Raw genomic sequence first — 23,349 nt, 5'->3', positions numbered from 1 at the left:
GATGGAGCCACGTTTCCCCAGCTGCAGTGATGCAGACTGGCTGCAGACCAACACCAGAACCAAATACTGCTGCATGCTGGGTTAAAAATAGCCTCCCTTCTCTCCCCACTCCCTTTTCTGCAGGGTTATTTTTAACCCAGAACATTTATGGGGCTTGGTTTACCGCAGAGCCCCCACCCCGTTGCACCCACCAGGATGAGAGCACTCAAAACAGAAAGAAGCAGCTCCACCACTGAGCTGCTCTTCGCTGCATGCTCCCACCCTGCCTGCTGCATGGAGACAGTGGACTTGGGCAGGATTTGGCAGCATGTGGAGCTCAGCACTGGGGGGCACAATGGGGTATTTCTCTAGCTAATGAAAACACCTGTTGGGGAAGACCCAAGCTCAGACATCCCAGGGCAGCCCTGCCGCACATGGCTACAGCGCTGAGGTTAGTAGCAACCCCAGTTTGGAGGTTAGGAAGAGGCACAGTGGAGTTGGGTCCCTCAACTCCAATGCTCAGCCTAGGAGAGGTGCCCTGGGTGCAGCATGTCCCCCTGCACACACACAGACACCAAGCACCCCCACACCTGCTCCAGCAGCATTTGCACCCGCCACCCCAGGGCTGACCGACGCTGGCCTACAGAGCGTGGAAAGAAGCACAGGGCAGCGGTTCGGGTCTGTCTACCTTTAATCAGAGGTACGGTTGTTACAGCACCAGGTCTGGGACATGGCAAAGCACAGGGGCAGGTGGCACTGAGGCCTGAATGCACCCTGCACTGGGGACTCACGACTCTCCAGGAGCATGGAGCAGTGCTCGGAGAGAGAGGCAGGGAAGGCACAGCCCTAGAGCATTCAGCCCGGGGCTCCACACCCTGTGGTCCTGAGGATAAACCTCCTTTCAGCAAGCACAAGCTCCCAGGGGAGTAACATGCATGTGCCCCAAGGCCTCTGCACCACCACAGGAAAGCCAGGCCCAGACAGACACAAGCACATTTAGTATCACAACCTGCCAGATGACTAGCATGAGAGAAACTATCTAGCTAAATAAATAAGGGGGGGGTCCTGCGCTGGCCTCTGGGCTCTGTCCTGCTGGCTGCAGCCTCCCTAGCTTTCTTCCCAGGTAGGAGGGCAGGGAGGTTCACCTCCTATAGGAGGTGGGATGAGAGTGTGCACCCAAGGGTGTGAGGCTCACGGCAGTGGTGGTCTGGCCCTGGGAAACATCCTCCTTCCCAGTAGTGACCAACAGCAGCAGACCCTGTGCAAGCCTGGAGTCCCATCAGAGGCACAGGGCCACCCCCACACACGCCCAGGGTCAGCACTGTCTTCTTAGCAGTAACAGGGTTACAGATTTCCCATTCACTTGGCCAGGGACAGCCAGACTGCAAAGTCACAGCCCCAGGGACCACGCCTGGCAAGCCAGATCCTCTGTTCAAGAATTACCCTCCTTCACAAGCAACCTGGCCCCTTCTCCTCCTGTGGAAACCTCCCTCCAGCCATCCCATCTGCCCCCACATGCTCAGAGCACCCCAAGCCCCAGCTCCTCCTTTCCTCACATCATTCTTTGCACCTCCTTTTTCTCCCAACCACTCTGCTCCAAAAGAGCTCATTCCCCATCTCAGCCACTTCTAATGGCTTAGGGCCTGGCCCCCTGCAGAAAAGTTCTGCTTTCCTCCTACCCTTCCTCTGCCTCCAAGGAACAGTGAACAGCTTCACCCCCACCTCTCCCTGTCCCAGCAGCCACACCTGGGGACCCTGGAGCAATGGGGAGCTGATTCACCCCTTAATGCCATCAGGTGAGGAACTCGGCTCCAGCCTCAAGTCAGGAGGTTGCAACTAAACATACTTGTCCTGGCAGGTCCCTATTCCATGCATGGCCCTTGGTTGTCACCCCCTCACCTCATCTTGGATGTACGTAGCTATGGGCTACCCTACATTCCTGTGCCCCTGCAGAGAGACCCACATGCTGCCCCTGGGTTGCAGAGCTCAGCAGGGAGGAGGATAGCAAGACAGGGACTGCCCTGTGCTCCAGGAAGAGCCCAGCTCACCGGTGGCCAGCGCAGGTTTGCCACAGGGCACTAACATCAGCCTACAGGGAAGAAAGCAATGGGGCACACGACAGCCCTGCCAAGGCCAGGCCTCTCTGTCCCAAAACAGCCCCCCATCTTCGTGCCTCTGTCCTGGCCTCTGCAGAGATGGAGGGAACAAGCTAGGAGGGTTGAGGATGTCTAATGATGGTGGAGTCAGCACGCCTGGAGTGAAGACAATCCCCTGCAGGCCTGGTCCCCAGGGATGTGCAAGGGCAGGCTGGGGATGGGGGCACGCAAGGGGACGGTGGCCCGTCGCCCTGGCCTGGGGGAGCGGGCAGCTCCTCGCAGATTCTTCCTGCTCTTGCTGGCCACGGGACCGGAGCTGGGCCATGTGGCCAGGCACTCCTCTGCAGGCGTCGCGGTGCCCTCGCGAGCCGGGAGGGTTGGGGGACTGGCGTGGAGTTCTTGCCGAGGAAGGAGGGATGGTGTGGAGGAAAAGTCGGAAGATACAACACAAACATCCAGGTGATTGCGGTGGAGGGGAAAGAGGGAGTCTCGGGAGGCATTTAAGCCTAGTGCACAGAGAGGAGAAAGACACAATTTAGAAGGCCGTGAGGTTGTAAGTCACCCAGGGAGCAGGTGGGGCAGGGCCCAGGCTGCATGCAGAGACAACGGGCCACGTATGGGCAGGGAAGGAGTCTTGTGAGGCTGAAACAGCAGGCTCACATCTTTGCCAGTGCACTCTAGCAGGCTTGCAGGAACAGCTAGCTCAGGGAGGAACAGCCTGGGCCTCCAGCTCTGAGGGGTCCCTGCTCCTGGGCCTTGGGCATGGGGTGCCTGCCAAGGCCTCAGCACCACTGAGCTGGTGCCATCCCTGCTCTCACGGCCCAGACCCTGGCTGTCCCAGCCTAAGTAGCTGGTCCAGGCCCTGGGGTGCTTCCAGAGCTGCCCTTGGCAGCAGGGCACGTTGCTGGCACCCTGGGGGCTCCCATGGCCCTGCCTGCAACAGCTGACAGCTAAGGGATGGCAGCAGAGACTGCCCTGAGGCAGCACATCCAAGGTCTCTAGACCAGTACAGAGAACAACCGGCCGTGACAGACAGGAGCAGCGGGAGCTGCCTCAGCCTTCTCTCTGGGGGAGCTGCAGCCCAGTGCGGGGCTGCTGGCTGGGGAGAGGAGGCTGGCTATGTGTGCCGCAGGCTAGAAAAGGCACCGAGCATCATGTAGCAGCAGCCATGTCCCCCAGGGTGCTGAGCTAGCCCTCAATCAACAGCTGGCTGGGCCAGTGAAGCCCTGGCAAGCCCCCTGGGGAAGGGTCATATGAGCAGGGACTATCCCCCTTGGCTGGGTCAGGCTTGGGGGAGAGGGTGGCATTGCCTGCTTGCCTTGGGATGATGAGCTCAGAGACTATCAGGAAGGTCTCCCAGACCATCACCAGTGCAAAGCGATCACCCAACACCAACCACAGCCAGGAGGAACCATAGAGAGACACCAGCCAGGACAGGGACCAGGTGATCCTAATCCAAACCTGCAGCCCTCCCTCTGTGCTTGTCTAGCCCCTCTACTAACGGGAAGTGCAAGGGCCCAGGGTTGGTGCCTTGCCAGGGCTAGGACCCTCTTCACTCCTGATGCCAAGAGCTGGGACAGAGAACAGCCCTGCATCTGGCAGAGCTGCCAGGTCCCCTTGAAGCTCTGCTCCCCAGGTCCCCTCCAGCCACCTCCTGGGTACAATCCACAATCAAGAGAGCCAGCAGGCTTCAGGCTTGGGTGTTGAGGGGCTGTCATGGCAACAGGGAAGAGGAAGGAGGAAGGGAGGGAGCTCATGCGGGTGGGGATGGAGCCGAGCCAGGTGGGGAAGGGTTAGTGACGGCAGATGTGTGGGGGGAGCGAAGGACTCCATGTGCTCAGTGTGTTGCCTGTGCCAGGCCGCAACAACCCCTGGGTACCCAGCTACACTACGCTCTCAACTAGAGTTTGCAGGAGGAATGGTAAGCGTTAACAGCTCTAGCAGCCCTTGAGCCAAGCATCCACCAGCACCATGCTCACTTGCCACCTCTTCTCCATCCTCCTCCTTGCAGAAAACAAAAGGCACCTGTCCCAGACCTGGACCGCTACCTTCCTCCAAACTCAGCGCTAGTGACCAAAGTGCCCCTCAGTCTCAGAGCAAGCCTAGACAGGCTCAGGTTGCCCTGTCTGTGCCTCAGCTAACATCAGCCTCTTTTGCCACCACTGGTCAGCCCAGCCTGGTATCCCGCAAAGACCTGCCTTTTACCACCTCTGCTTGGCCAGAGCCCATGGAGGGCATGAGACCAGGAGAGGGGGACAGCAAAGACGCTGGCTGCAGACTATTCCCATGCCCTGCAGTCACTCAGTCACAGACGCACCAGGCACGTACACACATACAACCCTCCCCAGGCTCAGCATCGCCTGTGGTGCAGTGCAGGATAGGCAGCCAAGTTGTTCACAGAGGCTGCATGGGCCTGAGATGGGGTCAATGCTCTCAGCCAGGGCTTCAAGAGGGGAGCAGCAGGGAGAGATGTTAATAAGGTTGCAAGGCTAAGATTAAGGGCAGACCAGGACCAGCTCATGCTGTGCATTGCCAGGGCCTGGCAGCCCCCTGGAAGCAGGAGCCCTCAGTTGGAGATATCTGGCCTGTACACCAGAAGCCAGGCCCAGACACACACCTTTGTGGGCTGGCTGGCTCATGCCAAGAAACAGAGGAAGGAAGTGTGCAGGGAACAAATGGAGGCAGACAAGGATGCCACGACAGGCCACGCGGGGACAGCCCTGAGCCAGGCTGCCCCTTCCCTCTGGCAGCCGGCTGAGGCCATTCTTGATGGTGTCTTGTACTTACCCCGCTCCATTCCACGCCCATACTCACTTCCTCGCTACCGTCTGTGGCATTCTCATACTTGACGCTGCCCCCCAGGCTCCGACGTCTCTCTGTTCCATCTCCCTCCTTCAGGATCTCCACCACCTTCGTCTGGTTGATCGGGTCAATGCCCTGCAAGTAGAAAGGGATAAGGAAGCACCATGTTTTGCCCTTCTATGTTCTTTCCCTCTAATGATGTGCTGTGCCATCACTGTGCTTGGTCCCATGCCCTCTCTTGGCCATTGCCCCATCACAGCCAACACTCTCCAGCACAAGAAGGATAGAGCCAAATGCCATCCTGAACTTAGTAGTCCCTGTTTGGGTTCCCAGCTCAGTGCACCCCCCACCAAGCCATAAACCACCCTGGGGGACAAGGGCTTGCTACCCCAAGCAACTTTTTTTCTTCACATTTTAGTGTGTGAAGGTTTCTACTGTCCTTCAATCTTTGTGCTAGATGCTTACAGCTCCTGCTTTAGTATTTGACGATTGAGAGGAGTTTAGTGTGAGAAGTACTCTAAGAAAACCCTATCGTGTTCCCTGGACAAAAAATTAGTGGGAAGAAAACATCCCAGTGAGTGCAGATTTCCTCAGTAGCTGACAAAGCCCAGTAACCTGCCCTAACGCAGCTGCAGTACTTCTGCACTCAAAGAGCCAGGCCTTCTTCCCCACATGCACACACACTGACATCTGCTCCATCCATGCACACATGCACAACCCCACACATATACACACGTGTGTACCCCTGCACAAATGCAACCCCAGCTACCAAGGTGCTCTGGTGTCATGGGAATGTAAACCAAGGATATCAAAGGCTGCAAGGCCCAGGAGAGTCCCTCACCGCACCCCAAGCCAAATGCTGTGCCATGACCTGCTACCCTAAGCCCCACAATGCCTCCTCCACCAGGGAAGGTCCCTCTGGGGTTACCTGCCGTCGAGAGCGAACTGCACACTCCTCCAAGGTCTCAGCTGCCTCTAGCTTGCCCTGGCGTCGGTACAGCGCACCCAGGTTCCTCAGAGTAGTGTTCACAGTCGGGCTGTAGTAATAGATGGAAGGTGAATGGGAGCCCTGGGGCCACCCACTCCAGAACCCACAACTGCCCACAAACCACCTCTTACCTGCTAACCTTACAGGCCTTGTACCAGCCACCATACTCAGCGTAGGGAGCACTGTCTCTGTGCTTGCTCTATAGGGTGAGGAGAGACGAGAGCTGTTAGCCCCATGCCTACTGCCATTCCCTAGCCTGTGCTCTCCCACTGGGCGCCAGGGTCAACCCCAGGCTGCACCCCCATGCCAGCCCAGCCTTTGGAAACACAAGGTGCAAGCGTGGTGATGAGGCCCAGCAGGTTCCTGGAGGGAAAGGCGAAAGCCCATTTGCTGCAACAGATTTGGGCCACAGGTAGAAGTGACGTCCCCACCCCAGCAAGGAGCATAATCCCATCTCCTTGCCCCTTCCATGGTACCAAAGGCAGCAGGGACAACACAGCCCATCCTCACGGCACTCTGGAGGACATGACGCACGCCCCCCACCTCCCCCGCAGCATGCAAAAGGGAGACAAAAAAACCCCCCAACCAACAAAAAACCCATAGGCACGCCAGGCAGCATGGGCACTAAAAACCCTCAGCCATGGCTAGCAAAGGAATCGGCCAGCCACATCCAAGCCTTCTGCCTGCAAGGTCAGGCCTGCCCCACAGCAGCTCAGCCCAGCTAGCTGTCTCCTCTCCATGCCCAGCCTTTGCACCCCAAAGCTGGCTGGCTGGTCCTGCCGCAGCCAGGAGCAAAGAGGCTAGTGACCAGAGCAACAGAGAGGGGGCAGAGCTTGATGCTCAAGGATAAAGATCTAGGGCCAGGATAACCCACTCTGCAGGGCACTAGCTGCTAGCCAGCATTGCCCTGGGTCAGTAGCATGTCAGTACCATGGCACCTGCAGGCAGAAATTGCCACTGCTGCAGGAGCAGGGCTGCCTGTCCACACACTGTGCATCCTGGTGCGTGGTGAGCACTTGGGGGGTGTGCCATGCCCCTGGCTCTGCACCCACAAGACACATGGGCTGGGCAGGAAGCACCCAGCTCAGCCCCGAGCCCAGCAGGGCTGCTCTGACCAAGCAGGTGCAGGGGGGCCACTGCTCCACAGCAGGAATTTCTCTCTCACAGCCCAGAAAAAACTGTCTTCACAGGGACCATTTTTCTTACTCAGTCCCACAGCACTTCTCAGATCTTTACCCCACATGCTGGAGTCTCCCTGAGCCATAGGCACCCGTGGGTTTCCTTGCGCCAGAGCCTACACAGCCTGGGCAGACCCCAGGGATGGGAGAGCTCGGGACTCAAAACACCTCTGGAGCTTGTGTAGAGGCAGCCTTAAGAGGGTGGCTGAACCTGAGGGGAAAGGTGTCAAATCCCCTGGGGCAGAAAGAGCCTCGCAGGCCAGGGCTGCCAGCTGTGCCCAAGGCCCTGCTGCTGGCATGAGCTGGCCTCCCCCTGCTGCCACTAAGAGCAGAGGGAAAGAGGGGTGAGGGAAAAAAGAAGTGAAGCTCTGCAAGAGGGGTTTGATGCTTTTTAATAGGAGGTGTGGAAACAGCACAAAGCAGAGCGCAGCAGCCCCAGCCCCTAGGCCAGCAGTACAAGCAGGTCTGTGGTTACCGCCGCCTGGCCAGGAAGGCCATGCAAACCATGCTGTGTCATGGAGCATGGGCACAGCTGCCCTGGGGACAGGAGCCCCAGGGGCAGGGCAAGAGGCTCAGCCCTTGCCCCAGGCTGTAAAATGAATCTCACTCCAACTGTAGGTCCCTGAGCCTGTTCTCTTGCCCCGTACCTGGAGCATAGCTCCACACTACATCTACTTTTGATCTCTTAATTCTCCAAAGATACCATCAGAAGTGTCTCAATCCCAGAGGGGTCAAGGGTAGCCTGGTCTCTACTCCAACTTTGATTTCTCCTGCATAGGATGGTTCCACAGCAAGTGCAGTTTCTTTGTAGCAGAGCCTTCTTAGGGCAGCAATCGGAGCAGTGCAAGGTGGAGCCGAGCACTGCCCTGCACTGGGGACCGCACAGAGCGGTTCAATGGGAAGACACAGCATTTTGGTGGGACGCAGCTGCTAGTGCCCTGCTCTTAGGACTTGCAGGATGGGACTGGTAAGTCACTAAGCCAAGCCTGCCAGTCTGCTGTTTGAGCCCATTTAGGGATGGGGCCTCCTCTGATGGCAAAGGAAAAGGAGAGAGAGTGTCTGCTCCCACTGCAGCTAGAGGACTAGACCAGAGCCCTTCATTCTGCTGCTTCACCCACCTGCCAAAAAGCAGGTAAGGTCTTAGACTTGGGAAAAGCGGAGACAGGACTCTGCTGCATTTATCAGCTGAGCACAGAGCAGGGCCTGGGCAACAGGAGCAACAGCTTCTTTGCCTCTCAGCCTAGTCCAAGGCAAGCACAACCTGTGTCTATCCTCTTTCAGAGGCCAGCTAGGACATAGAACAGCCAGGGCCCACCCTGTGCAGAGATCTTTTTCAGGAGGTTCGGCTCCGTTTCCTAAGCAAGGTGATGGCAGCAGTTTCTTCTTGACCTCCATTTTTCCCCAGGCAGCCTTAGGGCTGCTTCAGAAGTGGGTTGTGCTCTGGGTACTAGCAGCTCTTTGGAACAGGGTGCCAAGGCCCTGAAGCACAATCCTCTACCATCCACCTTCTTCCACCATCTGCATGCTCTAGAGGGATCACTAAAGCAAAAAGAGAGAGCAGGCAGCCATGGCTGAGAGGCTGAACAACCGCCTGCCCCAGGAAAAGCATCAAGCTTGGTGGGCCTTCCCTCCCTGCTGCCCCAAGGAGCTGCCATGCTCTCTCCCCACTCTCCAGACCCCTCCCAGCCTTCATCAGTGGCCATGGCAGCTCTTCAGACTGCAGGAAGGAGGGTCTGGCTGTGATAAGAGGATCAAAACCCCTGGATCTCCTTCCCCTCCCAGGGCTCTTGCTGCTATCAATAGGCAGCACCACCAGCTCAGACTCACCTTGCTCATCTCCTCTCTCTCCTCCGCATGCATCCAGATTGGCTTGTGTTCATCTGTGTGGGGAAGAATGCAAGACAGCCCTGCTCACCACCTCACCCTGTTGCTCTGCCACTTCCACTGGGGCTCTGCCTCCTGCACAGCCCAGCACTCTGTCCCCAGAGCCAGCAGCTCACCAGAGAGAAGTGACAAGGCTTCAGATCCCCCTGATCCCTGGGCCAGAGCCCCAAGAAAGGCAACCGACATTGCAAGTGCAGGACAGGGAAAGGAAGGAACAAGTCCTCCCATGGGGTACAGGAGAAACTTCAGCCTATCCCTGGGAGTAATTGTGCCACTTCTTATTCCCTCTTTTAGCCACAACTATTTCCAACCCAGTAAAGACTAACAGCCAGAGCTTTCCAAGAGACCTTCTGAGAGAACAGGTGGAGCAGCATAACACATTAGAATGGCAGTGTCTCAAGGGCTGCCCAAAGCAGGGGCCCTGCAAGGCATCCCATCCCTCTGCCAGGGGGATACCAGAACCAGCCAAGCCTAGGCTGAGAGCCAGGAGAGCAAAGCTCACCCTTCCCCAGCCCCAACAGCTTCTGCTGTACAAACCATCCACAGAGCCAAACTCCTTCACGTGAGCACGGGTAAGGATCTCCTTATACAGCACCTCTGCATCTTTGTATTTGCCTTGCTTCAGGTAACAGGAGGCCTGCAACCAAGAAAACAGCTTCAGCCCCACTGGGCAACACAGATTAACTCTGCCCCCCTCTCGCTGCTATCTCTCTGTGTCTTCCAAGCACCAGGCAATGCTCACCTTTCCCATGGCACCACTCCCCATCCCCACATGGCCTCTCCCTAGGGTCTCACCAGGTTGTTCTTGGTCTTGGCCACGTTGGGGTCATCAGGACCCAGGCAGCTCTCGTAGATCTCCAGGGCCCGGCAGTAATAGTATTCCACCTCGTCATACTTGCCCTGGTTCTGGCACAGCAGGGCTAGATTGTTCAGCTGCTTGGCCACATCAGGATGGTCTTTGCCTAGGACCTGGGTAAACAAAAGAAGAGAAGCCACAAAAAGTCACAGACTGTAGTGGACTCCCGGACTTAGTAGACACTGTAGTCCCTCCAGGACATGCCTATGTCAGACAGGAGCCAAGGACTAGGGAGGTGAAGAGGAGAAATTCCAGCTTCCACCTCCTGGCAGGCCTCTCTGAGGCTGCAAACACTGGAAAGACAGGAAAGGTGGTGGCAGAATCAGCAGCCGAGGAGACTAGGTAGGTCCTGGATCTCCCAGGTACAGTGAGGTAATGGGGGAAAACCCTCGGGGAGAGCTGGAAGGAAGGAGAGCATGGGAGACCAGTACCTTCTCACGGATCTCCAGGGCTCGCTTACACAGTGGCTCTGCTTCTTTGTACTTCCCTCTTTTGCCATAGAGAACAGCCAGATTGTTCAAAGTTGCTGCCACCTGCAGAGACATAAGCTTCTCCATGAAACAAAGCAGAATCCAGTGGGACCAAACAAGGGGTGCAAGCAGGACTGTCCCATTTCCTTCACGCCTGCAGTATAGCTGCTTCTGAAGAGAAGGAGATCCAGAGGCAGAAGGCTACCCTGCCTACATCGCAGGATCCAGGAGAAGCCAACTCCTGACAGGCCATACTGAACAAGACAGCGGGAAATATTGAAGCAGTAAAACAGAGCCCCACACCACGTGAACAGCACCCCTCACATCACAGAACATACTGCTGTCCTTGGTAGTCTGGCTGCAGACACACCATAAGGGCACCATTCTAGCCCCAACAGCACCCACAGGTCAAGGGAAGTGACTGAAAGAGGAGGGAGACACTCACCGCTGGGTGGTCTTTGCCCAGAGTCTTCTCACGGATGGAAAGAGCATCATTCAAGAGGTGTGCTGCCTCTTTGTATTTATTCTGATCCCTGCATTGCAAAGCCAACCAGTTATTTGGGATTTGGACACCACAGCCCAGAGCAAGCAGAACTGTGAACAACAGTCCTCCTTCCATACAGAACCAGCCCTCACAGCCCTTTCATTTCTCATTTTGCCCTGTGCTGGTTTTGGTTGGGATAGAGTTAGTTTTCTTCATAGTAGCTAGTATGAGGCTGTATTTTGGATTTGTGCTGAAAACAGTGTTGATAACACAAGGATGTTTTCGTTATTGCTGAGCAGTGCTTACACAGAGTCAAGGCCTTTTCTACTTCTCACACCACCCCACCAGTGGGTAGGCTGGGGGTGCACAAGAAGTTGGGAGAGGACACAGCTGGGACAGCTGACCCCAACTGACCAAAGGGATATTTCATACCATATGATGTCATGCTCAGCATATAAAGCTGGGGGAGGAAGGAAGGGGGTGTGTGTTCAGAGTGATGGCGTTTGTCTTCCCAAGTAACCATTACACATGATGGAGCCCTGCTTTCCTGAAGATGGCTGAACACCTGCCTGCCCATGGGAAGTAGGGAATGAATTCCTTGTTTTGCTTTGCTTGCACATGTGGCTTTTGCTTTACTTATTAAACTGTCTTTATCTCAACCCACGAGTTTTCTCACTTTTACCCTTCTGATTCTCTCCCCCATCTCACTAGGGGGGAGTAAGCGAGCGTCTGTGGGGTGCTCAGCCACCAGCTGGGGTTAAACCATGACACTCCCTACCTTAACCAGTCCCTAGTTATATCAGGGACTTTGGTGGTCCAAATACCTCATCTGTGCCAAAATCTTTTTGAAAGGCAAACCACTGGAATCTGGGGGAGCTCCCTGCCACCAGAATGTGCTGTCCTGGTAAAGGGAAGAGGCAGAAAGCTCTCCTGGCCCAGTCCTGCTCTCCCCACCACGCTCACCTGTACACTAGTGCCAGGATGTTGAGCATGGTGGCCACATCAGGGTGATCGTGGCCTGATGTCTTCTCCAGATCCTCCAGCGCCTGCTTGCAGAGCGGCACAGCCACCTCATAGCGTCCCTGTGAGGCGTACTGGATGACAAGGTTGTGGAGAGTACGCAAGCGTGCGGGAATCTCATAGCCTCCCTGCTGGGCAGCTGCCACTGCACTGCTGTGCTGGTGGGGCACTGCAGGTACAGAGGAATAAACAGGGGCACAGTTGGCACAGGAGGCTTGAACAGAGACAGCCAGCAACCATGCATGAGCAAACACTTACATCCAGGACCATGCTCCTCCTCCTCATTCGGGAACAAATCATCCAGAGAGTCCTTGGCAGAGTCACCCTCCTTCTCCTCCTGAGAGGATGGGAATCACAATACTGTTGGTTCTCAGAGAAGACACCAGCAGCCTGGGCTGAGCCAGCTGCCAAACTCTCCTCCCTGCTGCAGCCCACCAACACCCTCAACTTCCCCTGTGGTCTCTGCCACCATCTTCCCCCCATACAACAAAACTAATAAAGCCAAATTTCCCCAGTACATCCTGGCATGCTACTCCATGTTCTTTCAGAGACTCTACCCCATGCAGTCTCCCTTTAGTTACAGGCATTGCTGCGCACGGTAGCTGGGAAGGGGCAAAATCCAGGGCAACTCTATCATACCTAGGCAATCCTGCTGGTCCAACCTCCCCCACCCCCAAAGGTGGCTGCTTGACGGGATTAGGGCATACCGAAGGTGAGACATCCTCATCATACTTCTTCAGCTGGTTCATGAACTCAAGGTGCTTCTTCTCCTCCTCCAGCTGAGCCACGGTTTGTTCACTGCGCTGCAGCTTCTGCTGGGTGTTGGCAAGCTCATCGCGCAGCCACTGGTTCTCCTGGCACAGTCTCCGCACCTGAGCACGCAGCTTCTGCTTCTCTGACTCCACAGCATTCAGATGGTTGGACAATGCCATCATCACCTTGTCAAGAGTCCCAGTCAGTAACTGCCACAATGTTGTATCTCCCTCACGTGCATGCTTAGGGCCCACCCTCAGGGTCACATCAGCCTTCTACACTCAGCCCCTTGCTGCCCCTGCAGCTTATGGGGAATGGCCACATGCCTGCCTTCCCCTGTCTGTCCTGGGTAACACCTAGGGGGTCACCCACCACTCTCACCTGAGCTTCTCCGAGCCCCAGTTCAATCATCTCCACTGACTTCCGGAGCAGGTTGGATTTCTCATGCACGAGATTGGCTTCTTCATCTTTCTTCAGGCACTTGATGGTCTCCAGCAAGCTGTGCAGGATGGAGTTGTGTTCATTCTTGAGTGCCTCCAGCCCTTGCATCACCAGCTTGGTGTTGGAAATGATTTCCTCTTGGCTCAGCTTGTCCAGTTTTTCCTCCCTTGGGTACACCATGGTGGACATAGTCCTGCTCCTGCGGCCCTACACAGAGAGAGAGAGACAAAACCTGAGTGCCTCAGTGCTGTTTCAGAGAGCCACAACCAGACACAAGTGTCACAGCCTCCTTCAAGCAGCCAGGGACAGCGTTCAACTGGTTGCCCACTCTAAGCCCTTCCCCTTCGTCTTCCCCTCTCCCTTTGGCAGCAGGCAACTGTCAGGGCACGTGTCTCCGCTTTTGTGGCACAGAGTGCCGGCAACCAGTGCAGATGGCACACGTGGACAGGAGACAAAAAGGCTAGAATCAGTGCTGACCTCCAACACCCCCACACTCCCAGCAGCAAGGAAAGCTGATTTAGCTTCCATTTAAGAGCAGAGATTTGTAGTTGGCAGCTGGGATTGCAATGTGTACACCTCCTGCCCACAGACCACTGATGCAAGGAGGCTGTCAGAGCCTAACACCTCTTCCGACTGCAGAAGAAAGGGAATAGAAAGTGGAGGGATGCCAGCTCAAAGCTTTCTGCTTCCTCAATGGAAAATCTCCTGGAAGAGCATCTCTCAGACAGGGAGGCATCAGTTGCCTTACTGGGCCAAACAAAAAATTCCCTGACCAGAAAAGTACACCCTGACAATCCCAGCCCCGGCACAGAACGGCCTTTGTGGCAGTAAGGGACATAACACCGCCAGCATGAACTGAATCACGCCTGTGTGGGAAAGCTTACATACACCAACTGCTACAGTTACACTAGTGTAACCCTTGCGTGGGTGTCAGCTTGAAACACTAACAGCTTTTCCAGCTTCCTTCGCCCTGCTGCCAGCCCAAGGACTTCTCAGGATGGCATGAGGACTCTGTACTCCTTCCCTATCCCGCTTCCCCCAGATATACAACAGGAGAGTACCAAGCTACTGCCTTTGCAGAGGGACACCAAGTGGTACAACCCACAATGTTACCGTGGCTGTGAGATTCCTGCATAGAAAATCCAGGAGCTAGGGAAACACAGCAGGCCAGAGGGCGAGAGACATAAGAAGTACGCGAGACCTTATAGCAGGTTGGCAGTCCCCTGGCTGCTCCATGACTCACTCATCTAACCCTCTCTCAGCTTCCCCCCCCCCCTCAGGGCGGGCCACCCCAGCAGCCTCTTCACATTACTCAGCGACGGCAGGAAAGCCACCACCCGCCTCGCCATCAGCCACTCCGAGGCCAGCCTTCTGCAGGGCTGAAGGCAGCCAGCTGCGATGCCCTGTGCAGGCAGCACCTGCCCAGCGGCACCGCCTTGCCGCCCGGAGCTGGCAGGAGGCACTGCAACCCGTGCACCCAGGGCCCTGCTGGCAGGAAGCTGGCAAACTGCCCCGCCACCATGCAGGAGGAGGTGGGGGAAGAGCTGCTAACAGATTTGTCTTTGTCCTCCTGCAGGACCCACCTCTGCATGGTTTGAGCTCTTTGTTCGGCAGCAGCCTTGTGCCTGGTTTACCGAGCAAGCAGAAATGCTGCCCCAGGTACAGGAACAGAAAGAGCAGAGCTCCTCTTCTTGGCAGGGCTCCTCTCCTCCCCAGCTGTGTGCTTTGCCCAGGGGGGCTCAGGGCGATCCCCCAGCTCAGCTACCACAATCCCTGCCCAGGAGTGGGCCCTGAGCAATAGTTTATCTATTTATATATAAATATACAAATAGTTTATATATTTATAAGCAAATAGTCCAGTTTCTTCCTCACTGCAGCACTGAAAGTGAAGATGGTGAACAGTGCTAGGACAGTTGCTATAAGTACACACATCTCGTTACCAATTTCCTCCTCTTCAGCCTCACTCTTCCAGAAGTTCCTTGAGTTGTTTTATAGGCCTGAGCTCTCCTCTCAGCTCCTCTTTGGTTTCTGTTCCAGTGATGCACATCCATCCCTCACGAAGGGCAGCAAACTCTCGACACACAGCAGAGACCTTACTGAACCTCAGCAGGGCAGAAACACTTCGTGTCTCTTGAAGACTGGGTTCCTGTTCATACCTTTCAGCAAGAGCCGAGTCCTCCCCCACCTACCCCAGAGTCACAACGCTGACTTCACATTCACTTCATGATCCAGCATCAGCACCAACCCTGAGCCATACTTGACTGTGTCCTTCACTTTTGGGTATCTGCCGTGCTCCACATGCAGTTACCCTGTGCATTGTGCATTTTACACTGAAAAGTCTCACCTGGACTGTGGTATTTCCCAGTTTGCTTTAGAGAAGACCATATGATAAGAATGGCACGAAAAGCCTCACGAAGATCAAGACAGAGGGCATAGACTACTGTTTCAAAGAAAATAATAGGTCTGTTGAGAGTTGGCTGCCACTCATATCCTGTCTTCCAAACTGATTCTCCAGGAACTGGCAGCTAAGTATTCTGGTCCATAATTCCCCTGGTTATTCTTTTTCCCACCTCTATAACACATCTGGGGGAGTGATTGAGTGCTAAAGCAACAAGGGAAGCCCTGCCTAAGGCAGACTTCTGCAGGTGAGCACAATTCAGGAAGAGATGTGCAATGATTCCCAGCTCCAGAGGAAGAGGCTGGCAGCCCAAAGGACGTTAGTGCTGCCACGTCTGGCAAAGCACTGTTGTCCTGCTCTGAAATGGGTCCAGACAGCCTCCCAGGAAGGCTCAACAGGCACTTACCTCCTTCCACAGAAGCCCAGGTAACAACTGCTAAAGGGTGAAACGGCGCCGTCACTGGTTTCAGTTAATAAGGAAACACAGTCCCAGACTCAGAAACAGGGAAATCAGGAAGTGGGAGTCCTCCGGAACATAGGCAATGCTTGGGACACAAGGAAATCCCCACGAGCAGCCTCACACCCAGCATACAACAAAACTAGAGCTCTGCCCTAAGGCTCACACAGCTGTGCAGCACAAGTGCCTCTTCATCTGTCCCTCTGTGTACTGGGTGAGCTGTGAAATGCTGACAGTTTTCATGGAAGCATTACTTATGTCCATACAGAGATCTTGCTGCCATCTTTAAAAAGTATAATACAAATGCATTGGGAAGAGGAACATGTTACAAATCATGATAAAAAGCCACCAGAGCTTGCACCTTGCTAGATAAAAGAGTCAGACAAGACCCAGATGCATAGAAAATCAGCCTCATTAATACCACTGTGCACAGAACTACTCCTCAACTGAGAAATTGCTGAGCTGTGTGTTAAACCACCAGTGCCTCTACTACAGCAACATTCTGTCTTTCTTCAGCCCTTCCAGCAGAAAAAGCTTCGAGCATTTTACAGTCCCCACGATCAACTTGTTTTTCAGAACTGTAAAGATTTCAGACTGAGAAGGGAAAATAATCAAAATGTCCTGACCCATAGCACATCATACTCATCCTACCCTGTAACTACATCCTCAGATCCTCAAGACATACCAATACAGGCTCCTCTTCTCTCACTGGCTGTGCAAGCACCTCTACACAACCCTGGTCTTTCTTCCCTAGGATGGCATCCTAGAAGCACAGCTCTGCTAGGTACCAACATGCTTCCAGTGTTCAAGGGTGGACAGGGGATTGTCCAGGCTGGACACAGGGTACAAAACCAGACGACAGCACACAGGCTGTTCACTTCCAAGTACCAACAAGAAAACAAAGAGAAGACTGCAGAGAAGTCACCTAAATGCTGCTACCTCTTGCATAGCAAAGAAAACCAACAAACACTGGTGGTAGCTGACTTATTATCCCTCCAAAGTGACAATTCTTCCCTACAGAGCCTTATTTCTAGCTCTCCCTAGCGCTGACAGGTCTACACTCAGTGCCCAGCCCTCCAGAGAGGAAACATGCTCTATGGCAACCGACGCCAAGGTCAGGCAGGCTGAGGCTACTGTATAAGCACTCTTCCTACTCCCACGCATTCAGTAAAGGGCACTGAGTGTCCTTTATCCAGGCAGAAAACGCACTCAGAGGTTCCTGCAGAGAGGAGGGGAGACACCATCATTTGCCTTTGGCAGGGGGAGGTTCAGACTAGAATAGGAATAAAGAACGCTTTTCCAGCGAGTTCCTTGTGAGCTGGAGTGCCCAGCTCCTAGTTTATCCTGCTGCAGTCCTCATGGCTCTGCAGGTGTCACGGCCCAGGTCTCCACCAGCACGTTTCTGCTCTAGTTGGCATGTCTTCCCTAATTACAATGAGCTGCTAGAATAGCCTGGCTTTCCGGCAACACTAGCCTGGCTTTCTGGCAACACCCATCTCATCTCCCCTCCCCTGCTCCCATTTGGAGGAGTGCTGCAGGAAGACAGGGAAGGAACATGCGTACACTGAGCTTTGTGGCAGTTGCAGCAATCAGCTGGGAATCCATCAGCTAGCACATCCTGCTAGGCAGAAACCTTCCTCCTGTATTCAAGGGCATAACCGGGAAATCACTGAGCATCAGCAATTTCAGCAGCCCACTTTTCTGCCTCTGAAAACTGCTCCCACATGCAAGAGCTTTAAGAGGAAAGAGCTAGAAGCTTCACTGCTTATATCTTAAACCCACAACAGCTGCCACAACAGAAACAAGGATGCCAGAGTAAATGGGTCCAAGTGAATCTTAAAGCTTAGATTATGATGCCTAATGCTAGAAGACTACAGAGAAGAAAAAAAAAAAAAGCATCAGGGAAATCAGGAGTCAACTACAATAGGACAGAGACTTCAGGTCTACACACGTCTCAACAAAGTCAGGTCACTTCACCGTCTCCCCACATGTCCCTGGACCAAGTATATGTGAAACACAGGGTACCGTCACAACTTGCACAAGTGATACTGTTAAGACAATAATTGCAGCTTCCTTCAAACCGCAGATGGCCTGCCAGCACTTTCTGTATAGAAGTGGGCACAGATTTTTAGCAGCAAACTCTTCTGTAGGAGAAGGTGATCTAGGGATACAGTAGCTGCAGAAAAACAGATAGATTCTGGAAAAAAGCTTCTTGTGGAAAAAAGTAAGTCTGACCCATAGCAAGAATGAGTGACCACATTTGGGAGACAGATAGCAATGGTAGCATTTAGAAATGGAAATGCAGGGCTTAAAGTCTTATTTTCACAATAATTATCCCAGTCTCATGCTGTGAGATTTGCTACCTGGAGAAACAGCAAGGTTATGTATTTGGGAAGCAAAACCACTTGATAAAAGCAGGGAGGGTTTTTTTTTTTTCCTTTGGACCTCTGCCAGCTCATTACTGTTAAACAACAGAATAAAGGGTCTCTGGAAAGATTGGTTGACCTCCAATGAAGCTAGAAGCGAGACTGCCAATATACAGCTGAGTCTTCACTCCTAAGGGACACTGCAACAAAACCTAGACCTAATACCTTGGATGCTGAAAAATAAAAGCAGTAAAAAGCAAATAGAGTGCCAAGGTTGCAACCATCGCAGAGGGTGTGTCACGAACACAAGTTTTCTCCTTATTTTGATACCATAGTGTCAGAAAGCAAACAGAGGCTGTAGGAGACTACAGTCAGCTGCGCAGAGCCTCTGAGGCTTCCACTGCACCCCCAGGACACACTGACGCTGCCAGGAAACTTGCACACTGCCACACCACTGCTAGAAGAGCCACTGTGCTCAGGGTCACCACCCCAGGCCACCTGCAACAGAGCCACAGAAAAGGGATCAACTGGTGGTGCTGAGCTGCACATCCGATAGACACCATTTCCAGAGCTGCTCCAATAAGGGTAAAACAAGAAATACAATCAGCTCTGTATGGTGCTCAAGAACTTCACAGCTAGAGCAGCTGCACACACACATGTTAAGGCTTTAGAAACAAAGGCAAGAGATGGATGTTTTGCAAATGAAGGGACAGATGGGTGTGCAGTCAGTTTCAGAGTAATGTTAAGAACTGCAACGTGAGTAAGAGCCAGAAATTAGAGGGCAAATGCTGGACTCCTAAAAGTAAGAACTGGTGGAATAATTGCAGTATACGGCTCCATCCTGGGATATGTGCCTGCTGAGGTTCACGTGAGGCACAGAGCAGGAATGGTGCTCTGTGATGCTTGTTACCACTGCCAGAAATGCCGGGTACATCTCATGCTCCCTTAGAGCCACTAAGAACACACAAAGAGCAGATCAGTCAGGGGTCAGCACCCTGGGAGTTCATACCCAGCATATCTCTGAGCTGCAATCCCAAAGCCAAAAGATGTCACTCAAATTCCGGTGTGCATGAGATCCTCTGCCACCATTTGTCTCCGGCTTATGAGTTTCTCCACCCTTCTGCCAAAAAAGGGGGCACCTAGAGCCTCATCTTCTGCCTGAAGTTCTTTCCCAACCTCAGCCTCCAGTCTGGACCTTTCTTGCACTGCAGACAGTCTAGAGAGTCAAACCAAGACACAGATGACTTCAAGTACCATAGAGAGACTGTTGTGTTACAACTTCCTCCCTAATAAAAGAGTCTGGCTGTTGTATTACTTGGAAGGGATGCCTAGAGGTCTCTGGTCCATCCCCTCACTCAAAGCAGGTATCTGATCAGGCATCTGTGTCTTGTCAAGGGTTGAGTATCTCCCAAAATGGAGATCTCACAAGCTCTTCAGACCCCCGTCCCATGGCTTAACCATCCTCATGTGGGAGGGGAAAAAAAAAAAAAAAAAAAAAAAAAGAAAAAATCCCCATCTGAATTCCTTAGATAAACTCCTTACCACATTTGCCTTTTCTGAACACCACTTCAAGACAAAGGGGCCAGGCACCACAGCACTAGAAACTAACCCTAGGCCCAGAGGAAGGGAATGCATTACATGCCTTCTTTCAGCAGGGTCCTATGGGGACAGGGTCTCTCTGTCCCAGAGCAAGAGAGGCAATGCAATCCACCTCCAGCAGCAGAGCAGGGAGTGGAGGCAAGAAGCTGTCTCACCCGCATTCTCCCATGACCAAAACACAGGACTTTCCTCAGCATCCAGGCACCCCCTTCACATGGTTTTAAAGCCAATCTCCAAGGCCAGAAAGGCTTCACCCAACGAGCTTCCCCAAGCTTTACAGTCATGTGTAACTCAGTACAAGTTGACTGTGCTGTTGGAAACAGCCCAGCCCTCCCTATCCCCTGAACAGGGATCAAGGCCAGGATTGCTTCTTTCAGCAGCAGCTGACACATGCCACCTCTAGCTCAGTGTGAAGCTCCAGGGGTTTTTCTAGGTACCGGAAGGCCTGCGTTGGGAAAGTCTGTGCTAACCAGCAGGCTGCAAGAGCCCCAGGGGCTTTTAACTAGGACTAAGGAACTAGATTTGCAGCTAAAGTGGAAGGGCTCTCCCGCAAGGAGATAGGAGGTTCCCTTCATGCTCTTTCCCTTCAGCACTAAACACTCCTCTCTGTCCCAGAAGCTTCAGCTCCCCACCACCTACAATCTCTAACAGAAAACACACCGTAGCATAACCTTCCTAAAACCTAGGGCAAGGCAACGGTAAGCTGGCTTTACAGGGACTTAGCCACAGTGACTTAGGTTCACATCACTACAGAAAGGACCTGGGAGCTTCCTATCCCCCTCCTGCTTTCCAGCCCACAGCTGGAAAGGGCAAGTCAAAAGCTACTAGGGTTTGTTCTGATTGACCAGAGCAAACAATTCCTCTGTTACCAAAGCATGATCCAATTCCAATAAGCACATGTGCTCTGAGGAAGCCAGAGGAGATGGTCTGGTTGGCTTTGTATCAGATCACTTATTCCTTTCAAGACTGAAAGGTCTTACTTCTTCCATTCCCTAGTGATCAAAGAATACAGACATTGGAGGCAACAAGGGTTAAAAAAACCCAACCAACCAAGAAAAAAAGAAACCAAAACAGCACTGACATGTGCCATTAGCAGAAAGCCATTTTACTCCCTATTGCAGTTCATGCTATTTACAACCCCAGCTAGCCAGGGAAACGTGCACCTTTCAGCAGGCCATTGGAAACAGACCAGCAGTCTTCACCACCCCCACCAGCAAGCTTGTGCTAGCACCTCCAGATCAGCTGATAAGACCTTGTTTTTAAACTCTTGCTCATGTCTGCAGCAGCTCACCAAATCCATTCTGCATCTGCTGTGCCTGGGACTACAGTGGAACACCATTAAAACCTGTTTCCAGGCTAGTGGAGACAAAAGCTAAGCAGCTGGAAAGAAGCCAGGTCAAGCATCGCTTCCTAGCTTCAGAATCTGATTGGGAGTCTCACTCTATAGAAGACAGAGTGAGAGCCATTACCTTGCCCTGACAGCATGAAGTGGTATTAAAGCAGGCAGAAGAATTCCCAGGAACCAGTGCCTCTACAGGCATCTGTCTAATGTGAGGGCTATGCACTGGATGTGCCTCAGGAGTATAGGAGATGGCCGGGACGCAGCTGGGACGAGCAAGTGCCCTCGAGCCAGTCTGTGTACCCTGAAGGGCTCTGGAGTGCCCACACTCCCTCCACGGTGTACCTGGGGCAGCTGCAAAGATCAGCTGACTGCAGGCTGCAAGACTGAGCTATTATTTCCAGAAACAAATGGGTCTTGTAAATCGTAACAAGGCAGCCAAATTCACAAAGACAAAGCTCTACCTGCATAATAAGCAAAGGATCTGTTTTACCTCTGGCTCCCTAGACCAGCTGGAGTTCTTTGAGGAGCTACATGGCTCTTTCCTAGCAAATCAAGCCTTTATCCAGCTACTCTGCCAAGGTCAAAATCCTGCCACATGTCCTTTGTGCCCCTAGAGCCATTTTGGTATTTGGGGTTAAATGCTGTTGTTCCTACCTGGACATTCCTCCAAAACAGCAGATGAGAGAACACACGCTTCCTTCTCCTTCTGCCAATTACAGCAAAGCTCAGCCATGTTTATTTACCCTGTGTCTGAGCTGGCCAGATCTTTGACCCGATGTGTGCTGAACACCACCCTCCTTCCCCTCACACAGAGGCGGGGGCGGGTGCTTTCCATGTCTCCAAGGCGGCATGGGAGACAGGAGACCAAGGGCACTAGCGGAGACTCTAGCATGGAGCCGCAAGAGAGTGCCAGATGCCAGCTATGCAAGACACGGGGAAGCCTGCAGTTGCTGGTAATGTGCTGCTGCCTCCCACCATTGTGCAAATTTCTCCCGGCTGCCTGGCCAGAGCATTCTGCTGCAACGCCATCCCCCAGCCTTCAGACACCTCCTCCCAGCTGCATCCTCTCCCTCCCAGAAGCTTACCAGCAATTGCTCCCCCTTGCCCCCCCACCTTTGGTAGGGTGCACCTCCACTTCGGAAGAGCTTAGTAAGCAGTTTATTAATGGGAAGGTTTAGGGGGAAACAAGGCTCTGAAAGTTTGAGAGCCTTTGCTGTATGCTAGGAGCTGACTCCGTCATTGCTTCTCTGGCTTTGTCTGGCAGCAGGAGGCACGCCCGCTGCGTATCCTTGGGACAAGCAAGCCAGAGAAACCCCTTCATCCCTCCTCAGTATCACCACAGAGAAATTCTGTGCCCACCTGGCTAACTGTAAGCTTCCCAAGGAGAAAAGTTTTCATCAGCTCTGCCCGAAATTGCACTTCAAAGTGGTCCTTTGTTACAGAACGGCTGGGCACCCTGCCCGTCTCAGTCACCAGATAGGAATCCTCCCCCACCCCGCACCACAGAGGAGCGGTACCTGGCTGCCTGCAGCAGCTTGTCCAGCGTTGGCACTCCCGGAGGCCCCAGTGCCGCGGAGAAGCGCAGGCCGCAGCAATGCACGGCTCCCACAGCGCCTGCCGCGCTGCCCTCCGGTTCTAGCAGAAGTGCAGGCACCAGGCGCTCGGCAGCCAACCACACTGCAGCAGGGGGAGGGGAGGAGATGCAGCCAGCCTTCAGAAACAGGACAGTCAGACGCTCTCCTGGGAGCGCAGAAAGTGCCACGCACACCAAGCTCAGGGCTCCCTCCTCGGGGACCAACGGGAGCACCAAGGAGCAGAGCAGAGCCCCCAAGCTGCTGCCACCACACACTGCCCAAGGGGGTCTACCCACCATCGGGCTCCTGCTCAGACGGCCAAAGTCACCCCTGCCCTACACCCAGCTAGATCTGCTCCATCCTATACTCGATCTTGTGGCAAAAGGTTTTACGTCCTGTTTGGTATCACCCTCACCTATGTCCCCACTGCTGACTCCATCCCAGGCCCTAAAGCCAAGCAGGTGGAGCTGCAGAGAACCCTCCAGCTATGCGATCGCTATTGCTGTGCCCACAGAAATGGCCAGATACAGGACAAGATCGCTGGGAGTCCTACTGTGTCAGCACTGTGCAGTGCAGAGCTGGGCCAGGCACTGCCTGGAAGCATTTGTTCGATCTCTAGATGCTTTACGCAGAGAGAGGACAAACGCCACAGCATCACATCC

General features: G+C 53.8%; 1 protein-coding gene across 5 annotated transcripts in view; it reads right to left on the bottom strand.

Moving 5' to 3' along the window:
• The window catches only part of KLC4 (kinesin light chain 4), a 28,188-nt gene that overhangs the window by 3,399 nt on the left and 1,440 nt on the right, over window positions 1-23,349 (bottom strand). The window contains exons 1-13 of one of the 5 annotated variants that reach the window (XM_076334861.1): window positions 22,631-22,752; window positions 12,892-13,158; window positions 12,465-12,695; window positions 12,016-12,094; window positions 11,701-11,926; window positions 10,699-10,786; window positions 10,215-10,316; window positions 9,723-9,896; window positions 9,465-9,564; window positions 8,871-8,923; window positions 5,997-6,064; window positions 5,806-5,914; window positions 4,863-5,012 (exon numbers count right to left, since the gene is read on the bottom strand). In XM_076334861.1, coding sequence (XP_076190976.1) covers window positions 4,863-5,012; window positions 5,806-5,914; window positions 5,997-6,064; window positions 8,871-8,923; window positions 9,465-9,564; window positions 9,723-9,896; window positions 10,215-10,316; window positions 10,699-10,786; window positions 11,701-11,926; window positions 12,016-12,094; window positions 12,465-12,695; window positions 12,892-13,140 — 1,629 coding nt within the window. In that variant the 5' untranslated portion in view covers window positions 13,141-13,158; window positions 22,631-22,752. Of the gene's footprint in view, window positions 1-652; window positions 2,582-4,862; window positions 5,013-5,805; window positions 5,915-5,996; window positions 6,065-8,870; window positions 8,924-9,464; window positions 9,565-9,722; window positions 9,897-10,214; window positions 10,317-10,698; window positions 10,787-11,700; window positions 11,927-12,015; window positions 12,095-12,464; window positions 12,696-12,891; window positions 13,159-22,630; window positions 22,753-23,349 lie in introns of those variants that run through there. The other 4 variants (XM_076334863.1, XM_076334864.1, XM_076334860.1 and 1 more) reach the window with 4 other exon arrangements.

This window comes from Aptenodytes patagonicus, chromosome 3 (genome assembly GCF_965638725.1).
Source record: "Aptenodytes patagonicus chromosome 3, bAptPat1.pri.cur, whole genome shotgun sequence".
Lineage (NCBI taxonomy): Eukaryota > Metazoa > Chordata > Aves > Sphenisciformes > Spheniscidae > Aptenodytes > Aptenodytes patagonicus.
Note: the sequence above shows the minus strand (reverse complement) of the source record. Positions and strands in the feature narration are given on the sequence as shown.